Source organism: Cottoperca gobio, chromosome 18, assembly GCF_900634415.1.
Source record: "Cottoperca gobio chromosome 18, fCotGob3.1, whole genome shotgun sequence".
Lineage (NCBI taxonomy): Eukaryota > Metazoa > Chordata > Actinopteri > Perciformes > Bovichtidae > Cottoperca > Cottoperca gobio.
This window is the reverse complement of record NC_041372.1, coordinates 12087975-12107905: the sequence shown is the minus strand read 5'-3', so window position 1 is coordinate 12107905 and position 19931 is coordinate 12087975. Positions and strand designations below refer to the sequence as shown.

General features: G+C 42.6%; 2 protein-coding genes and 1 long non-coding RNA gene across 4 annotated transcripts; 2 read left to right on the top strand and 1 right to left on the bottom strand.

Annotated features, from left to right (window-relative positions):
* Window positions 1–1496: 1496 nt before the first annotated feature.
* Window positions 1497–4223, top strand: pnp5a (purine nucleoside phosphorylase 5a). Its single transcript, XM_029454924.1, has 6 exons — window positions 1497–1692; window positions 2372–2541; window positions 2632–2735; window positions 2885–3060; window positions 3169–3359; window positions 3495–4223. The coding sequence occupies exons 1-6, from the start codon at window positions 1670–1672 to the stop codon at window positions 3710–3712; spliced, it is 882 nt and encodes a 293-aa protein (XP_029310784.1). The 5' UTR covers window positions 1497–1669; the 3' UTR covers window positions 3713–4223.
* Window positions 4224–4328: 105 nt separating this feature from the next.
* capn1 (calpain 1) lies at window positions 4329–19456 on the bottom strand. Of its 2 annotated transcripts, none has more exons than XM_029455444.1 (22): window positions 19314–19456; window positions 18810–19129; window positions 16882–16951; window positions 15532–15650; window positions 11139–11272; window positions 10586–10754; window positions 9897–9980; window positions 9612–9697; window positions 9372–9446; window positions 8870–9030; window positions 8395–8555; window positions 8277–8288; window positions 7876–8087; window positions 7645–7684; window positions 7487–7552; window positions 7346–7403; window positions 7171–7235; window positions 6810–6878; window positions 6549–6627; window positions 6321–6437; window positions 6081–6139; window positions 4329–5939 (listed from the first exon to the last, which is right to left on the bottom strand). In XM_029455444.1, the coding sequence occupies exons 2-22, from the start codon at window positions 19062–19064 to the stop codon at window positions 5913–5915; spliced, it is 2118 nt and encodes a 705-aa protein (XP_029311304.1). In that variant the 5' UTR covers window positions 19065–19129; window positions 19314–19456; the 3' UTR covers window positions 4329–5912. The 2 variants fall into 2 exon arrangements, with proteins under 2 accessions (XP_029311304.1, XP_029311305.1); XM_029455445.1 differs by having other exon boundaries at window positions 19261–19392.
* On the top strand, window positions 17468–19314 carry LOC115024060 (uncharacterized). The gene is made up of 3 exons (XR_003834068.1): window positions 17468–17510; window positions 18045–18135; window positions 18815–19314. It is a non-coding gene; the product is annotated as an uncharacterized LOC115024060 (long non-coding RNA).
* Window positions 19457–19931: the final 475 nt, after the last annotated feature.

Here is a 19931-nt window from a genome sequence, read left to right as displayed (position 1 = left end):
AAGGCCGATAATTGTCCGATGTTGACTTGCGTAACGATTACAAGTGTGTTTTTTACTTTTGTTCATTTGAGAATTCTAGTGTGAATTCATTTTTTGAAAGGGGGGCAGGGTGTTATGTAATCTTTGTCAGTGACCAGTGGGGGATTGCATCTTTTGCATATGGAGTTGAACTCTTTAAGAGAATATTGCTGCATGAGGCCCAAGTGTCCTTAAATGCATGAGTTGTATTTACCTTTATTTAATGGATAAGGGCCATGCATACTTTTGTTACTTTAGTTACATTTAGCTGGTAGTACTTCTTTTGCTCTACTAAAACTTTAAATGAACTGTGGTGTTGATACTTTTACATCAGTAAAGGATCTGAATACTTCTCCCACCACTTGCAGAATGTACTAAAGTGTGCTAATGTGTATTTTCTGCCGTTTCACACTTCCTTAAATGTGTGTCATCGCTGCTGAATGTCTCTCCGTGTTTCACATTTATTATGGGACATCAGTCCAGGTTACAATCCTCGTGATTGTGTACCGTGTGTACGATTGGAAAAGTACAATGTGGGGCCATAAATGGTTCAAATAAAAAGTGTTTATTTATGATTTACTGGGTTGTAATCTGCACCATTGTAATTGAACAAACAAGAATTACTGGAAACACACATCATGATGCAATGGACTATTTTATGACACTTCCTAGTCACAACTTAAGTAGAAATACAGAAGTGTTGTCAGCAAAACATACTCATCAAAAGAGTACATTTTAGACATAGAAAGCTGGAATGTTGATCAATAAAAGGCTGAAGTCGCAATCATTTCCTCTTGACATTATTACTATTATTGATGCATGTTGGGTAGTTTAATGTAAAACAATTAACAAAATGTTTTTGGATTCTTCGTTCACCTTGGATGCACGAGAGAAAAACGAGGTGAGTAATTGATATATGATCTACAAATGGACACTTTGTGGGTGAAGTATTCCTTTAACCTATGTTTCTGAATCTGCAAATTAACTTTACATGTCAGACACACGTGTAGTGGAGAATAAAGTACAATATTTCACCGTGTAAAGAAAGGTATAAAGATACAGTACTCAGGTACAGTCAGTATGTGTCGTACGTCAAAGCATGAAAACAGTGATGGTCACAAGGACACATCGTACACGTGATGTTCAAAACAAGTCATTCTGAAAACTCACCTCCTACCTGGGATAAACACGTGGAGTGTTGATCAATAAAAAACTGATAGATCATTGCCTAATAAATTTTGCAATCGTTTCCTGTTGACAATTATTGTGGATGCTGCTGGGAAGAAGGTCAGGAGTGAATATGTGGGGCTGTCATATTTCCTCATCTAAGTTGCATGCTCTTCTGAAGGTGTGTCCGCCCAGCCAATGAGGTTGCAGCATCCACATGCGTCATTTTTGAGCAGCGGGGTGGGGGGGTGAGAGGCTCTGTGCCTATAATACACCCAGTGACTGCGCCTTTTCTCCACACATGAGTGAGAAGAACTGAAGACTCCGAACCAGAAACTCTTTTAAAAAACATTTTTGTCTTTAATACTTTTCAGCTGGGCTCTTTTTTGATTTTGCTGCTTTGGAACTTTATTTTCTGCGCTTTAAAAAATTGCGCATTTACAAATTTTTCTTCACTCATCAGACACTTATTTAATCTTCTGCGATGTTTCCAGAGGCAAACAAAGGGTGAGTGCACTTTGTAATAGACATGTACATTTCAGCTTTCCTCTTATATAATATACCGGGAATGTTTGGCTTGGGGGGGGGGGGGGGGGGATATCCTCACATGCTCTCTGGAGAGCAAGGTTTTTAAAGGAAAAGACTCATAAACTGTGTCTTTTACACTCTATATGGACTTTTACTGGGAAATCCATTAGTGATGTCGATATTATTTGTTCTGTGGTGACTTTATTTAACTTTATACTTTTTTTAAGATCGCACTACAGGGCTTCTTTTGCTGTTTCAGAGTATATTTATTTATAGCACAGTCTCCATTGATCCATGTCTGAGAGCGGTTTGTCATATGATAGTAATTACACAAACTGTAAAATTAAAGGAGTCAGTGAGAGTAATCAACTGGGCAGGCAAAAAAAGTGTGTTGCGTGTCACCAACAGACTGCAGGAATGTGTGTGTATGAGAGAGAGAGAGAGTGTGTGTGTGCGTCTCGTCAAGTCATATCCTTATTAGTAGCAGTTCTCAGATCAGGCCTGGTGCCCAGAAAATCCAGTAATCTGGTTATAATGATCAAATCACATGATACTTAATGAATCAGGAGGTAGCGAGAGGTGAATAAGGACGAAAGGGAAAAAAAGATGACATTTCTGCAGTCAACCTGACCTCGGACTCTCTTTTCTTGTTATCCAGCTACAGCTACGAGGACTGCAAGGCCACTGCTGATTGGCTGCTAGCCCAGACAGACGTGCGGCCCACAGTGGGCATCGTGTGCGGCTCGGGGCTCGGAGGTCTGGCTGACATGTTAAAGGACCAGGTCGCCTTCAACTACAAGGACATCCCCAACTTTCCACAGAGCACCGGTGAGTTTAACGACAGCAAACCTCTCAGGTGCTCACTGGTTTCCCATTTACTGTTATTAACTGAATGGTTTGTGGGTTTTTTCCCTGCAGTGCACGGACATGCAGGTCGGCTGGTGTTTGGCACCTTAAAGGGGAGGCCGTGTGTTTGCATGCAGGGGCGCTTCCACTTGTACGAGGGCTACCCAATCCATAAGGTGTGTGTGTGTGTGTGTGTGTGTGTATACTGCAACACGTTACAGAGTTCATTTGAAAATTGTAATGAAATGTGTGAATGCTGCTGAAAGATCCTTTAAACCAAAGTCCCCTCTGAATGGTTGTATAACGTCCATGTGGGTGTTTGCAGATCACGCTGCCCATACGCATCTTTAAGCTGATTGGCGTGGAGACGGTGATGCTGACCAACGCAGCCGGAGGCCTCAATCAAGACTTTAAAGTGGGAGACATCATGATCATCAAAGACCACCTTAACATGCCGGGCTTCGCTGGCATCAATCCGCTGTCTGGACCCAACGATGAGAGGTAGGAACACAGACGGTCTTTCTGGCATGACTAGGCCTGTTAAACCTGCATCAGCCATATTACACTCACTAAACCTTCCACCTGTCCGTCTACTTCTTGCTCTCGCAGGTTTGGTGTGCGTTTCCCCTGCATGTCCGACGCCTACGACAGAGAGCTGCAGCAGATGGCCATGGACGTGGGACAGGAGCTCGGCTACGGAGACTTCCTGAAGGAGGGCATCTACTGCGTGCTTGGTGGACCCTCGTTCGAGACCATTGCAGAGTCCCGTATGCTGCACAAGCTGGGCGTTGATGCTGTTGGTGAGTACTGCTTTAAGCATGTAAAAGAGATTGCAGAATATTTAACAGTAACAGCAGCAGTGATGTACATTTAAAGTTGTTTAATTCTTGTTCGATATGGAGACTTCTTATAATTCCTCACTTTTTCCTCGCCAGGCATGAGCACTGTCCCCGAGGCGATCATCGCCCGTCACTGCGGCATGCGCGTCTTCGCCCTCTCGCTGATCACCAACCATGCAGTGATGGATTACGACAGCGAAGAGAAGGCCAATCACGAGGAAGTCCTTCAGACGGGCAAGCAGCGAGCGGAGCAGCTGGAGCGGCTGGTTTCCACCATGGTGACCAAGATTGAGCACAACAACAACTACGTCTAAGAGACGCTGTGCTAGTCAGAAGCTAGATGTGAGCATTTTTAGTATGACTGAAGAGGACTTACAGTGGTTATGGTTGATATTTAATGCTGTGGTTCTAAAACTAAAACTAAAAAAAACTTTGTTTAATACTTAGGTGAGCAGATGGGCTGTTTTTAGTCTTAGGTCAAAAGATGATATCGTAGTCCTCTGAAGAATCTCACTTGGATATAAACAGAAACACACACAACCTTCGTGTTTCCTTACGTCACTGCGTCTTAACTGACATCTTACATTCCTCTACCGAGTGGCTCCAGATGACAGTTTTTTTTTTCTTTTATAATTTTAAACGAGACGTATTTGTTCTAACTTAAAATGTGCGATCAGTTTGTATAAATGTCTCCAATTTAACTTAATGAGCAAAAATCTGCTGTAAAGATCGTATTTTGTTGAAACGTGTACATTAGTAGACAAGGTATTTTACTGTGCTTGTGTTTTTCATATGTTGTTACTAAAGGTACTATTTATTACTATATTGAGTTTGTTGGTGTCTTTCTTTGGGGGTGTGGAGTAACACTCATGTTCACTGATTTACTCATGACAACCATATGAATATAACATAAATGAATCATTCAAAGACTCGTAAATCACCATGTTTATTTTCAAAGTGTGTATTGAAGTTTTACAGAGATGCTACAGAGTTAGCCAATGTATTGCAAGATGTTTGGGTCCAAAGGGACCCAGAATGTTACCAGTGTAAACGTTAGGTAATGTTACATAAGCATTACGCTGCAAAAAAATGAATGCTGGCATTGTCAGAGTATTATATAAACTCAAAGATTTGGCTGTCACTTTCTGATTAAATGTTTCAAATTCAATTGTTCCACTTTACACTAACACAAAAATAATTGGCAGAACAAAGTATTTTGGCATTAAAAACACTTACTTATTCTTATTTTCCACACTTAAAAGCTTTCAAGACTATTTCCTCCCAAAAGTGACATTATGTTTGGAATACAACTCTTCATATAAAAACACTTGCTCCCATGGATGAACAGAAACTAGGCAAGCAGACACAATATCACATTTGGCACTGCATGCATACAAAATATCAATCCATCTTGCATAATAGTTGACCTTTCACCTAAAGTATTCATGTGTTCTTGTTCCCTTTGGAAAGGCCGACACATCCCTTTTTGAAACCTCTACAACATCCACTTCCAATCATGATATAAAATATTTTTGTTGTGTTTTGTAAAACAGTCAGTAAAAAGTGCCATGCATAAAGATACATATGTCTTAAAGCTAAACAGAATTATTTTTAAAAGAAATATAACGCAACATATTCTCTATGATACAGCACACCATCGTCTGCGTATTGCAGGACCCAGTGAAGCTTCACGAGATGACTCTTGACGCCGAGGTGAAAGCAAAGTTTGACAAAAGATGTAAACGGAAAGTGCCACGCTGGCAACGTCGCTACAAAAAGGCAGAGTAGAGATACATATTCCACACATTCATATGCAGGCTGGAGAGCGAGCTGGCACACTCGGCAAGCTCTCCACATCCGGCACAAAGATTGTGATAACTGACCGCAGGCTAAACCTAAAATGTAGTTTTACAAGAAACTAAAAAAGCTCAGAGAGGAGAGCTTTGCAGATTGTCCTCAAGTACATTAACTCTTGGTGGACTAGCCACAGGATTGTTTTCTCTTATGAGTTCGATTTAATCAGAAATCGGTCAAAAGAGCATTAATTTCCCTCTGTGGATGAATGTAGCTATGTAAAAGCATCCCTTGCTTATTATGAGGGAATCATTAAATGAGTAATTGTTGATTGCCAATTACGGATAAAAACACTATAAAAAAAAAATCCACCAATTGACTAATTTCCCAGTTGACCTCCGTCCATTTATACCTCTATAATGGTCTTTAAACAGGTGAGATAAGGGAGTAACTCAGTCAGCGTGACCGCACTGTTGACCCTCAGGCTACGAGGACTGAGCGCCCCTCTGTTGGCAAAACAGCTGACAAATAAAAAGGGATTGGCACATTCTCAATGTAGGCACTGTAAAGATGAGTTTACAGTCTTTTAGCATCGGTGCGCATCAACAGCGAGAGGAAGAACTGGTGGAGGAAAAAAAAGGCACTTCTGAAACAACACATACTGGGCCTGGAGCTGCAGCAGGAGGCAGTGCAACATTTACAGGGGGAGTCCTCTCATCTCTAGGCAAACATGGTCAGGGTAATCCACTGCAAAGAGAACACAGAGCGTGTGAATTAAGGGGTGTGAAGAAATCACACGTACTTTATGCACAGAAATTGGGAGTAAATATCCAACACATCCAACATTGTTTGGGGAGCATATGCGTTCATGTGAATGTGTGGCCATACCTGCGAGAAGTTGAGGGACATGAAACCGTCTTTATCGGTGTCCATGGTGTGAAAGGTTTCTGCAGAGACAAAGACAACAACTCATTCTACAAGTGCAACAAGTATTTTAACTTCCCAGAAACCCAGAGACATGTACTGCATGTCATTTATTGAAATAGTCTCGCTCCCGAGCTTGGATTTATTACAAAATGATAATCTGGGTCTAAGTGAGGCGATAACAAGTTTCAGGTTGGAACTCACTAAACATGGTCTCCAGTCGGACCAGACAGGTGACGAAGTTGTCAAAGTCGACAGCCATGTCGTCCTCGGTGTAGCGCAGGATGATTAGCTGGAACAGTTGGTTGGTCAATTTGAAACCTGAGGGAGAAAACACAAACAACGCCAAATATGTTTCACTCATATTCCAGCAGGGAACACCAAGACTCAAGTTTCTCCTTCCTTTTACTTGTAACTGAAATGGAAGCGTACCTGCAGATTCAAGAGCCATCCTCATCTCGTAGGAGCTCATAGTGCCCGATTTGTCCAAGTCAAACTGCCTGAATATGGTCTGGCAGGCAGAAAGAAGAGAAACAGGAGATGAGGAATGGGAAAAAAACAAAGTATTCAGAGAAGCAAACAACAAGAAAAATGTCAAACCAGTCCTCTGCCTGGATGTCATAACAAACAACAGGCTGACGCAAGTACCATGAAGCAGAGTCAATATTATTTAGCCTATTTGTTTAATCTCACCAGGTATCGCTTAATCTTTTCCCAGAGTACATGGAACTCTGTCAAGCCCAGCTTTCCACTGCCGTCCGTCTGAGCCCAGAAGTTAAGGAACAACAGTGTTGCAACACAAAGTACACCTGAATCTTTTACTGTTGAAAAAGGAGTTGCATTGTGGGAGATGTAGGCACCAGGTTTTTTTGACAAGGAAGAAGAATCTTTTGGAATAAAAAAAGACAACATCTCTGTTTTCGTGAGTCCGACAATGTTTGTGGAGTTCTCTCTTAAAAGGAATCCAACAAGCTTGTACCCTGATATATACATCTTCTAATATTTATGTTGAATCAATGTTTAAGAGTTCGATTTAATGCCATTTCAAGGATACGTCCATGAGGTTTATCATACTGCGACAAGCTTCTTTTGTGAAGCCGTCCGTCTTCAGGTCTTTATCTGTTAGCGTGAGAAAGCAAGACAAAAAGAAAGAAGAACATTTAACGATCTATACTGAACAAATGTTTAACTAATAACATAACAGGCTTGTGATTGCAGCTGTTACTAACGTTTGCTGATGATCCGGTTCAATATGGTTTGCAGCTCTGTGATGCTGATCTCCATGTCCTGTTGGCACAAACGGAGACGGTGAAATCATTGCAATATGACCGGAGACTGAACCATGAAACCATTTCTCCACGCGTGCTTACCGGCCCTGCCAGCTGTCTGAAGAGATTCTTGAAGCTGGCGTCGATCTGGCTCTCGTCCAGCTCAGTCTGAAACACAAACAAACATTTTCAGTGCCCGTTTGGTTTCTTTCCACACGTCATCAGCGGTCGCATGTTGTACTTCAGCTTCATCCTCTCACCTCTACTGGAAGCTCTGCTATAACTTTATCATCAAGCTCCCTGACATGGAAAGAAGAAAGATTTTAGTTGCTGATCTTAAAAACGTACAATACGGTGTTTCAAGTTAAGACATTAGACTGACACTTTACCAAAAATTATTCTGAAACATCTTGTACCCTAATGTCATATCAGGCCCAAAGCATCTTCTCTACCTCCTCCCAGATCCCTCACTCTCTATCGCAGCTACTCACTCTGAGTCGGCGGGCTTCTCAGAGAAAACTCTGAGGACAAAGTCGGCCTCTATGTGCGGCTCGAAGGTGGAGGGGACGATGATGTATTCCCCGGCCGGCAGCTGCAACCGCGAGCTGACCTCCCTCAGGTTGATGAAGAGCTCTGAGCGAGCGCTGGAGGCATGGGTGAGGAAGAAGTCTCGCTTCAGGTGGACGCCTGAGCTGCCCGCAAACTGAGAGGAGAGAGAGAGAGTCAATAAATCCTCTCATCTTCTCAGCACTCTTCTACTTTAAGTTATAAGTTAAAGGTTTTGTAATAAATCCCTTTATGTTTGTATTTTATAATAACTGGAGAGCATTGGACAGCTGTTAGGTTGTTCTTGAATCACAAGAAAAAAAGTGGAGAGAAGTAAAACTCGTACCTCTTTTGGAATCTGTGAAGGAGAGAGAGAGAGAGAGAGATGGGTGAGTCAATGACCTGGGTCGTAAGGAAAGTGGAAGGAAAGAAGTTTACAAGCAGTTTGTTAGACTGCAGCTAACCTCATAGAGTGCAAACCCCATGGTCTCCATGTCTTTGCCGTCCCGCCGTTTCTTCCTGCGGTCCTTCTGCATGAGGCCAATCAGGAAGCTGCAATCTGATTGGCCGGGAGAGTCCGGATGGTGCAGCACGATCTTGAACTGAGGGTTGAGCCAAAAGGTTGCTGGGAAGAAGAGTTGAAAAGATCAGGTTGTTCCAACTTTTCATTTAGAAGTCATTCTAAAGTCATTATGGGGCTTTCCAAAAAGTAAATCTTATTTATTTATTTTAAATGAGTCACTGGTTCGCATTCCTTTAGTAAATTCATCTAAATCCTCCCCTCCCTGCTTCTTTTACAGTTTTTATCCCCCAGAAATGAAAAAACGTACAAAGAAAATGATACTAAATTGGGTTCTGGGAAAGATCCTCAATCATGCATCATGCTTCCATTTCTCCCTCCAGTTTCCGGCCCCTTTCTTCCACCCGTCCAGTACATACCTGGGAAGTTCCTGCAGCCTCCAGCAGTGCTGCCCCTCCTCCACTCGCCCTGATACAGCGAGGAGCTCCATTTCTTCATCTGGCTGTTCTGCAGAGCATCAGCCGTCAGGTTGCAGAGCTCCAGACGAGTGAACTCACGCAGGAAGTCACTGAACGACATCCTGAGAGACGGAAATAGAGACACTGTTAGGACAAAGTTATTTTTCCAGTACAAAGTACAGTACAGACATAAAACACAAACATTTCAACATGTGCTGTTTGCTGCATCGATAAGTCTGACGTTCTAGTGTGAGTGGTGCGTTGTCTTTGAGGTATCCAATCATATTTACAGCTGGCTCAACAGGTAACTTACAGTTTAGTTTGATAATTTAATTACGTGTTAACAGATGGGAAAAGGCATCTGAAATTAAATTCTGACACAAAACATCCATATTTATTCCTATAATGAGAAATAACAGTGATGTCACATCAGGTGAGTTCCTTCACCTGCTTTCACACTCACCAGAATTCACCGTCCTCGCTTCGGTTTTGTAGCCGACTTCTGACGGAGCGATCCACACTGTCCCACTCTCTTGAGCTGAGGATTTCACAAAGAAAAATGTGTTTTTTTTAACATTAAATCATGTAAACATGTTCTAGTAGACACCTGGAATACAAGTATGAACCTGAACTTGAGCATGATGTGTCCCCTTTAACTGTGCAAACTGCAGTATTCAGTATGAAGCCAAGAGGTCAATCTTACTTGTCGCTCCAGGCTCCGGTCCACTCCACTTCCCCCCAGGGGTTCCTGACGCGAACCAGCTTGGTCAAATTTCCTCTGTATGCGACCTGAGGGCGAGGAAACGTTCGCACTTAAGTCGCGTGTACTGAACTGTACATCATAACATACGATTACTCTGCCTCAGGTCTCTGTTCTGCACTGGGGGTTCCTGTCATCACTTGAGAATTCAATGTGTTCTTCTCTTTCTCACAAAAGTAACCATGCTGCCATTTTGGCCGGGAGATTTGTGACTCGGTTCCCGCTCACCTCGTCCACACCGGTCACAGAGTAGGCGTGTCCCTTCACCAGCTTCTTGAACGTGACGGCCTCCTTGTCACTGGAGCTCGTGATCTGAGGAGGAGAGAAAGAACAAAACAAAGCGCCGTCATCGGCCACTGAAAGAAACCCATATCAGTCGACCACTAAACTAGATTCCACATTTATTAGCAAACCAAATGGGAGACATTTTCTAACATAACATCCCTTTTCTTTTTACTATGTTGTGTAATAAATCCAAACTGTAAATGCAAAAGGTTGCAGACTGAGCATCACAATGAGGCATGTTGATTACAGAGCATGACCTATAACCAGACGGACAGAGTTCAATCCTCTCTGTCTGCAAACACCCAGTGTCCCGGGCAACTATGCTGAATTCATGGAAGCTTCAACCCTTTTACCACAAGCTTCCCGAATCTTCACTGCCCTCTCCTGGTCCCACATCAAATGTCCCACATTTATTCCTACCATCACAGCAAACTTCCCATATTTAGTCTCCTCAATTCAGACTTTCTGTAAACAATTGTCTTTTCTAACAATACATTAAATATATATTCTGTTAAATAGGACCGTGCACTCTATTGAGTACGTTTAACTTAGCATCAAGAAACAGCTAGCCTCCAGAAACCTGCCTACCAGCAGCTCTAAAGCAAAGGATGCATGAAAGCTGCAGTACTGACGTCTATGGAGCAGCCCAGCAGTGATCCTCTCTCTATGGCCCTGCTGATGATGCTGTAGAGGTCGGAGGGGGCTTTCTTCAGCTCGAACATCTCCGTCACACCGCCCGTAAAGTCCTCAAAGCCCTCGGACGTGCTGCCACCTGACAGAGCCTCATAACAGCCGTTCAACCTGAGACACAACACAGATTATGAGGATTTCAAATAGTGCAAAGAGCGTTATTAAGTTGAGCAGGCCTTAAATGGAGGCGAAAGATCGGACTGTTTCTAGGGGGGGAAAGTTCAGAGTAAACTCCACACTGTGCGACACCACCATATATGAACATTAAACAGAAGTGTAACAATGCAGAAATCTCACTTTTACATCGCACTCTTCCCGTTTCTTCTCTGCTTAACTTGGCACGCAGGCACTTCCACAAAACAATGCTGCGCTTCACCACTACAGCTGTCCACTGGAGCAGCTGCAGTCTCAAGTTGCTCAATAGCTCCGTAAGGGCTTCAAGCGTTTCTCAATCGTGTTCCCAGCACAGACTCATCTACATTCAGAATCTCTTACTTTGCGTAGGCCTTTTCCAGCAGCGCGCTCCAGAACTCAGTTCCCTCGGCCGAGTGAACAAACAGCAGCTTCCCGTCCTTCACCGGCAGCCGGTCATCGATCACCACCTCCACCCACTCGCCAAACTGCCAGAACTGCATGACAGGCGCAAGAAAACACCAATATTACAACTCACTAAGTTTACAAAGACACTCACTATTAAATGGCAGATACAGTGTGCATCATCAGCAGGAGGTTAGCCACAGGTCATTCATCAAATACCCAGAATTAAGACATGCATTGAGTTTTACTTTGATGGTGCACATAAATCAAATAACAAAAGTAGTAAAAACCTCAAAGCTGTACTTGAGAATAAATGTACTTAGTTACTTTCCATCAGTAATATTAATAGACAGGAAAAGTCTCCTGTAAGTACGTCCAGTCTGGAGACTTGGTGTGAGAGAGAGGCCGTCTAGTCTAGGAGCCAGGTCACTTTTACAGAATGTAACTCTCACATTGGTGTCAGAACATCGGGCACACAGGAAGGACGTTACAGGGAAGCTGATCAAAAAAGAAAGCAATGGATATTTTATTCATGCATACCACTTGTTTTATGTCTCGGTGTAGTTACAGTATCTGATGTCCTATCAACTATGTTCCAATGGAAACTCTCAGTAACTCTCACGGCACGTCATCTTTTTACACTTTTCAAATTTAAAAAGCAGGTTTTTTTGCAAAAGAAACTCTTTGAATATATAGTATTTGTTGCGTTAGCTCTCCTGCTCCCTGCTGGTCAACAGGCACACACACACACACACCCACACACACACACACACACACACACACACACACACACGGAAGAGTTCTTTAGTGTAGTGCAGTGGCGGGCCGTGCATTTCACACCTAAGCCTTCAGTGATGTCCTACACAGTCCTACCTCAATTATTCCTTAATACCATCATTATGGCTCTAGAAACTATAGAAACGGGCGTTGCATCACCCTAACAACAGAGTTATATTAATATTTACGCAGCATTTATAATCAATAAATCCGCATTTCCCTATTTTTGTTCACCCTTTCGTTGTGGAGCTCCGTTTCCCTGCGCACTTGTTCGTTGTTATTATTTATTTGTGATCTCATCAGTCATTTTATGTCTATTTTTAGTCGTTTTATGATTCTTTGTGGTTGTTTTGTGCTTTCTCGTCGTCGTTATGTGCAGGTTTCTGGTCGTTTTGTGTCTATCTTCAGTCATTTAGCGTCACTTTTTTGCTCATTTTGTGTTGTTGTTTTTCAGCGACATTTTGTAAGTCCGACCTGTTCAGTAATCCACCCCCAAGTGCAGTAACACAGTGTGGTGAAAGAAAGATTTCCTTGCCAACATAATTAGGTTTGTGCAGCAGAGAAAGATGGGAAAGGAAGTTGCACGATTGTCATTTGGCACATAAAAAGCCACAGCTAGAGTGTGTGTGTGTGTGTGTGTGTGTGTATCTGGGAGTTAACACTCCACGTCAGCATGTGTGTGTACAGCAGGAACATAGACGGATGGATGAATTCTGCTTGCTCTGCAGAACTGAATCCACCTCTGGGAGGAGCTGTGTCCCAACACGGCTGACTGAAGACAACACACACACACACACACACACACACACACACACACACACACACACACACACACACACACACACACACACACACACACACACACACACACACACACACACACACACACACACACACACACACACACAGCTGAGTGTTCATCTCACAGCCTCACTGAGCGAAATTAACTCTTAACCATATATGTGTGATAACCTGCAGTCACAGTGTGATAAATCCTCAACACAATTCAACAAACCGTTCAGATTTCTCTGTGTGAAATGTGTGATGTACTGAAAGATATGATAAAAGATTCTGCCCCAGTTAAGTTCATTTGTTTGCAACTGAGATTACCTCGTTTATAATTTATTCTCCCTCCTTTTGTTTGCCGGCTCGCTCGACTCCCTCCTTTTCTGTCCTACTTCAATTAAGATTCCCGCTGCCAGCAGCGCTCATAATTACATTTTGGGATGACTCATCTAGGTCTTGGTAATTTATCCAGAGGCTTAAAGGATCCAAACTGTTACAAAAGGGGGATCCCTGGAAGACTCGACGGCACACAAAAGAATGGAAAACATGCTCAAGAAAAATGAGAAACTGCAAGTAATGGAAACATGCGAGCACGGAAATAATTATTGGCTGCAATACAAAAACACGACGAAAAGAAGCTAAAAAACAAAAACCCACATGAGGCATGAGAGAGAAAAGGAGGATGATGAAAGTAGTGCGTCTTCTTACTAAGCCCAAAGCACCCATATGTATTCACGAGCCATTTCATGCATGTACATTAACCACATGCGTGCATTTACAAGCCTTTAGAGCAAATGAAAGTAGTATTTCCACTCATTCTGTCAGAGAGCACAAGTATGTCTATATTCATACAAATGAACAGAGTCTCTGGAAATAATCAGTGAAAGCAACGGGCCAAATGTTCTGCTTCTGCCCTGGATGATTCCACAGTAATTGAGTCACTAGCCCTAACAGACGTGTGTGTGTGTGTGTGTGTGTGTGTGTGTGTGTGTGTGTGTGTGTGATGGTATTTATTAATCCTTCGATAACAGATGACACAGTGTGGCGGCCCCTGAGCTGAATTTTACGAGTTCAGTGTCTTTCTCAAGGAAGGAAATAAACCAACACAGGTTGATGGATGGATTTCCCTGCTATGCTATAACTAACCTGTGTGTGTGTGTGTGTGTGTGATGGTATTTATTAATCCTTCGATAACAGATGACACAGTGTGGCGGCCCCTGAGCTGAATTTTACGAGTTCAGTGTCTTTCTCAAGGAAGGAAATAAACCAACACAGGTTGATGGATGGATTTCCCTGCTATGCTATAACTAACCTGTGTGTGTGTGTGTGTGTGTGTGTGTGTGTGTGTGTGTGTGTGTGTGTGTGTGTGTGTGTGTGTGTGTGTTCGACATTGTAGGTCAGTTCCTACACATGTACTACGCGTCTTTGATGTGAGAGAGCTCCTCCTCGGTTCCCCTGTTTACTTCCTGGTTCTCTCTCCCTTGTCAACACTTGGCAGCCCGACAGTCTGGTTGGCAAAATCCCTCACTGCATCAAAAAGAGTGCAGCCGACTCAGCTCTGAGTGCAGGAATGTGATCATTACTTTTAAGAATTATCATGTCGTCAACTGAGAAGGCAAAAAGAGTAATTTGCAGCGACTGCATCAGCTCACATTCGCCTGTGCTTTGGTGTGCGTTCATGCGAGAGTGTCTGGAGTATTTTGTGTACAAAGCAAAGTTCAGCTGATAAGGCCCGGCAGCCTGCTGGATGCTCGCGCCACAGAGATGGAATAAATAGAACATATTTTGCGTTTGTGTCGCAGAGCAGAGCGGCATACCATTGCACACATCAGGGTTTGATTTCAAATGTATTTAAATCGCTTAGATGTGACCGACGGATTATGTCTCCTCTCGGCTTAAAGATTCAACGTGTGATGAAGAGATGGGGAAGGGAGAGTTTGCTTAAAGCAGTTGACTCACACTTAATAACGAGGTGTGGATCCGAGTAAGGCAAGTTATCTCGGATGACTCAAGTGAAAAGTGGAGATTAGGTAAAAAAAACATGTTTTACTGCCTCGTTATTCCTGGGAAGATTCTGGGGGAGAAAACAAAGAAGTGAAACTCTTCCCTGACTCACTGGTTCAATACATTATTATCACTACAACGGCTCATTATATTCATAATCAAATGATGTATAAATCATCTTTTCATTAATCAGTTCATTATATGGTCGAAGTGTCACCCAGCAAATGCTAATATAAATCAGTAAGCGGCTCAGAGGCATGAATAAGAGCCGATAGCGTCTGGGATCTTCCTGTCACTCAGTTCCATAACAGAAATGACATCATGCATCTAACCACAGCGAGCGTTCAACAACATTGTTCACAGGAGTTCCGTTTCCTCAAAAGCAAAACTCTCAAGATGTAATTTGGCACCCGAACGTGACATTACTTGGCCTGTAATGGATCGGTGAACAACACTACATACAAAAGACGCACCAAAATAAACTTTCAGCAACCGACGAAAACAAACTCCTTTTTGATTTCACATTAACAGTTTGCACAGCCAGTGGTGCACCTGGCAGGAAGTGACACAACAGGAAGAGTTGAAGCAGAAACGCACCAAATCAAGTGAGCTGGCACAGATCTACTGGCCCCTGAATTTAAAATGTCAGGACTTCTGCACAATTGCAGGCAAATGTTGGTTTTCATCCACCTTACACACAGTAACATCCATCTCTGCTGTACTGAAAGTGTTGCTATCCTAAGAGAGATGCGTGTGTAAATACAGGAAGTGAAGATGTTGTCACCTGGAAGTGAAAGATGCCGACATATCCCTGCTGGAAGCACTGTCCGTGAGGAACCACCCTGTGGAGGAGGTTGTCGTTTAAGGTCAGCGAGGCGATGGCTGCCAGCAACCAGCAGTCGCCTGAGGACGAACACACACACACACACACACAGTTTTAGCACCATAGTACATCTAAGTGTTGACTAGAATGACGGCAGGTGGTTGTTTATGTGAAACAGACTCACTCTAAATACATTTCCAATATAAGCAGAGAGCTAAAAACTATTTTCTATAATAATAACTCATTCATGTCGCCGAGTTGAAGCTTGAATGCACTTGGAGAATGCGGGAACAACCTTGTGAAACTGGAATGTTCTCATTTACAGCTCAGTGAAGACCAGAGCCAGGAACTATGTCTGAACAAGCTCTGCTCAGAGTGTGTTCCACTGAGAGAGGCTGAAACTATCACAGCTCCACAATAAGTCACCAATGTTGTTAGTGAGAATAACACTGATATGGTGTCGCGAAAGGGTCTCTGTTAGAGGACAGGAACAGTCTGACTGACGCATCTTTCTTTTACACATGCAGGCTGTGGCATGAGATCTTTGTTGTGTTATCTGAGAGTGAGTCACATTTTGGATTGTCTTGAATGTTAATGCCAAAAAGGTCAGGACTCTTCTTGAAACTTTCCGTTTCAATTTTATGCTCACATCTTTATATTCTCTAACAGATGGCCCTGTAGCTACAGATACAGATACAGATAGATACAGATACAGATACAGATACAGAACAGTCAGTCCTGGTGCATTTTGTCTGTAAAACAAAGTGAAACATCGTGTTTGCTGGCTCAACGTTTTTGGGGTTATTGCTTTTGCAATCCAGCTGCTCCTATGGGAGTGAAGGGTAGGTGGGGTAAAGTATTGCATTTGGCGATGGCGGGGGAAGTTGCTTCCTGCACTGCCAGAGCTATTTAAATAGAGGGGGGGGGGGGTGTTTACAGATGTGAGGCAGAGAAACAAAGCATGAATTATAGATGCAGCTCTGTGTCGAGCAGGAAACATCTCAGGCTGTAAACTCTGACTATTAACTCTGCTCCGCTTATCTCTGCTCCAGGCAGTCCATCTCCATCTGCCACTCATATCCTCATTCAATTTGCTCTGTTGACTTTGATCACGCCGTTTTTTTATATTCCTTATTGTATGTAATATGGCAAGAGCTCGGTCTTATTTACACATGGAAAGAGACGTCTCGACATGTATGCAATGGAAGGAATACAATGTCTACCAGAATAAATGAGAGGTACTTCTCTCCAACAGCTGGATCATGCAGCAGTTACAGTGAAACAGATGGGAACGCTCCCTGTTGGACTCACCCAGAGATCCCTGACAGATGTCTGTGCGAGAAGCTCCATCTACGATGAACTCGGGGCACTTGCAGAACTCCTGTAGAGCATACAAACAAACAAAAGTATTATTGCAACACTTGCTTTTGGAACATAATGGCTTTAAAAAGCAGTCAAAGCAGGTTGAAGCTAGCGCAAAAATCATCTGAGATGCTAAAGTTGCTGGTTAAGAAATAGCTCCTAAAACCGCAATGTCTCACTTTCAGATTGTTGTTGCTTTTGTTTGTCGTTGCTTTTGAAAGAAACAACACATACAGTACTGGGTTTTTGTGTCGATGTAGCTAGGCTAGCTTCTTCCGCTAGTGTTTTTAAGCTAAGCTAACATCCCAAAGCTACAGTATCTCTGTTCTGAACAAAACTCATCTCAATGTCAGCAAACAAGTACAAAGCTCAATCTGTTAGTCAACAGACATACTATGCATTTAATTGGCCTTTATCATTTTTGATTTGGTACAATAGGAAAAGCACAGGTGTTACTAATAACATTAACGACGTCTCTGTTCTGTTCAGCCGTGATTACTTACACCTGTGCTTTCCCCACTGAACTGCCAAGTATTCACTGGTCACACACACACGCACGCACACGCGCTTTAAAAAAGGTACAGTTAATCCTCACTATCCCTTTAAATGATCCTCTTCAGGTTAAAACAGCACAGATCTTGGTGAAGATCTAAACACGCTGAACCCTCTTGTGCAGCCTAAATATTACATATCATGTTGTGCAGGCGAGGCGCATGCATTATAAAACATCACACTTTTTGAAAAGAAAACGAGAACCCCGGGAAGCATTAGACACACGACAGGAAAGGCTGCTTGGGAGGTTAAAAAATTATAGCGGGTGATAAAAAAAAAGCTTGAACAGTCGTTAACTGCTCACTCAGAGAATCATCAAACACGTAGAAAGTTAGTTTCCAAACTTCCTTCTCAGCTTTCTCCCAAACTCTTGAAGCTAAAGAACCATAACCCATTTACTTATAATCACATATACTATACAGTTCATTATTACACTACTTATAATATTTTATCATGCTTTTTAATATGCTATATTTTCAGTGCTACTCAAAAGTTACTTTGATATGAATGTTAATTTATCCATGCAAGGTAAAGCAGTTTAAATCGTGGGTTGTTTTCAGGTGTTGGGTTCAGGTACCGTTTGGATGCTGAGATGCATGCTAATTGTTGGAAACCAGACCAAGGAGTAAAATGAAAAGGAAACAAAAATATGTAAGTGTTGTTGAAAAGGTTGCAGTTTGGTCTCTCAACTGTTGGATGTTGGCGCTTTCCAACGGCACTTGAACTAATCAACTGGTCAGGCTTTAATGAAGCAGATGCAGGATGTGTTGCCGAACAAAGACTTTGCTAAATGATCATTTTGATGGAAGTGTTAAGTGTCACGTTTTATACAATACCAACATGAATTGAAACCAGTAGCTAGCTAGAAAATGTATTTGCTTTGCAAAAATGTCTTAAATGTAAGATATGCATCATGTGTACATATGATAATAAATTGGCAAGAGTATCCGTGTTTTGTAGCCAAACAAGTTCAAATTTGATCTAAAATGTCAATATTTACCAGATTATCTTCTATATTTTCCTCACTTAAAATGCTTTGACAGCGGACTATGCTAGCTACTGTAGGGTTTTTTTGCATTTAAAAAGGACAATGTTAAGTTAATGTTAATAGTTTGGAGGAAGAAAGAGATGAAACCACAGAACATAACTGTGTCTGAAGGTCCTACAAACTTGATGAAGATTGTTCTGCCGCAATAGCGAAGAGTTAATCCTGCTCCACAAACAAACCTGATTGTTCTGTTGCTCTCTCAAAAGTCAGAATTCAATATAATTTCCCAGCTAAGACACATTTTCAGCCAAATTCCTCAGATCCCTCGCTTTCTCACCGTAGGCCTCATCCAGCGGACGCCGGACGTCTTGGAGGATCTCGGGCCGAGCTCGTTGAATCCCAGAGATGATGTGGCACAAGGGAACAAACTATCCTCAAACAGCTTCCTACTCTGGAGGCTTTGGGCTTTCAGACACTCATAGTCCTGACCCAGAAACTTTACAGCCTTGTGATTCTGTCCCAGACCATCATCACGATCCCACTGGCTCCTCAGCTTGGCGGCCATGCCCGTCGCGTAAATGTGCTCCTCCATCCTGACTTGTGGAGGTAACTGTAGGTTGGGCTGTCACTCTCTGATGGGTGTTTGTGTGTATGGAACTACAATAAGATGTGTAAAAAAAAACAATGAGGGAACAGTGTAGCTACAGTTTAGATGTAAAGCAACACACAGCGCTATCATGAATCAGAATGAAACATCAGTGGCCATTAAGAAGATATGAAATATTGACCAGGCTGCCGCTTGGTTGTGGTACTTGTGGTTCTGCTATAGCCGGATGCTTACAGAATGCAATAACAATCACAAGGGTTGCAGAAGCTTTACAGGCTCTGGAGAGTAGTGTCCTCCTCACAGCAAAAAGCAGATAGTCCCAGTGAGCACCAATCACAGTTTGTTGCTTCTTTTTTTTTGTTGAGACGTCAACAAGAGGGCAGGGTTTCAGTTCTTCCTTTTCCCACCAGCAGCTAAAGTCTAAAAGAAAGAAACAGGAAAATTAGATCAGAGAAGCTATGCAGAGATGAATGTCCATGAATAGCTGTGTATGTAACACAGACAAAAACAGCAGCTACTGTACCCTCTATACATGCATCCAGGGTTTAAAATGCAAACGAGCCTTGCCTATTTCTTTTCACTCAACTATACACACACATGCCAAAGGGCTTAGTCACAATAGGGACGGCCGTGCTACTTTTACTGTGTGGCAGTGAATATATACACGGTGTCAGTCCGAAACATACCAAAGTTAATGTTTAATCTGAAGAGGTGTATTAACAAAGTGGTGGATGGCAACTGCTCTGCGAGTGTGTGTGTGTGTGTGGGGGGGGGGGGGGGGGCTGAAAGAAGGTGCCGTTTGTGTAAATCTTGACAAACAATGAAGGCAGCACTAACCCGGAACAAGCAAAA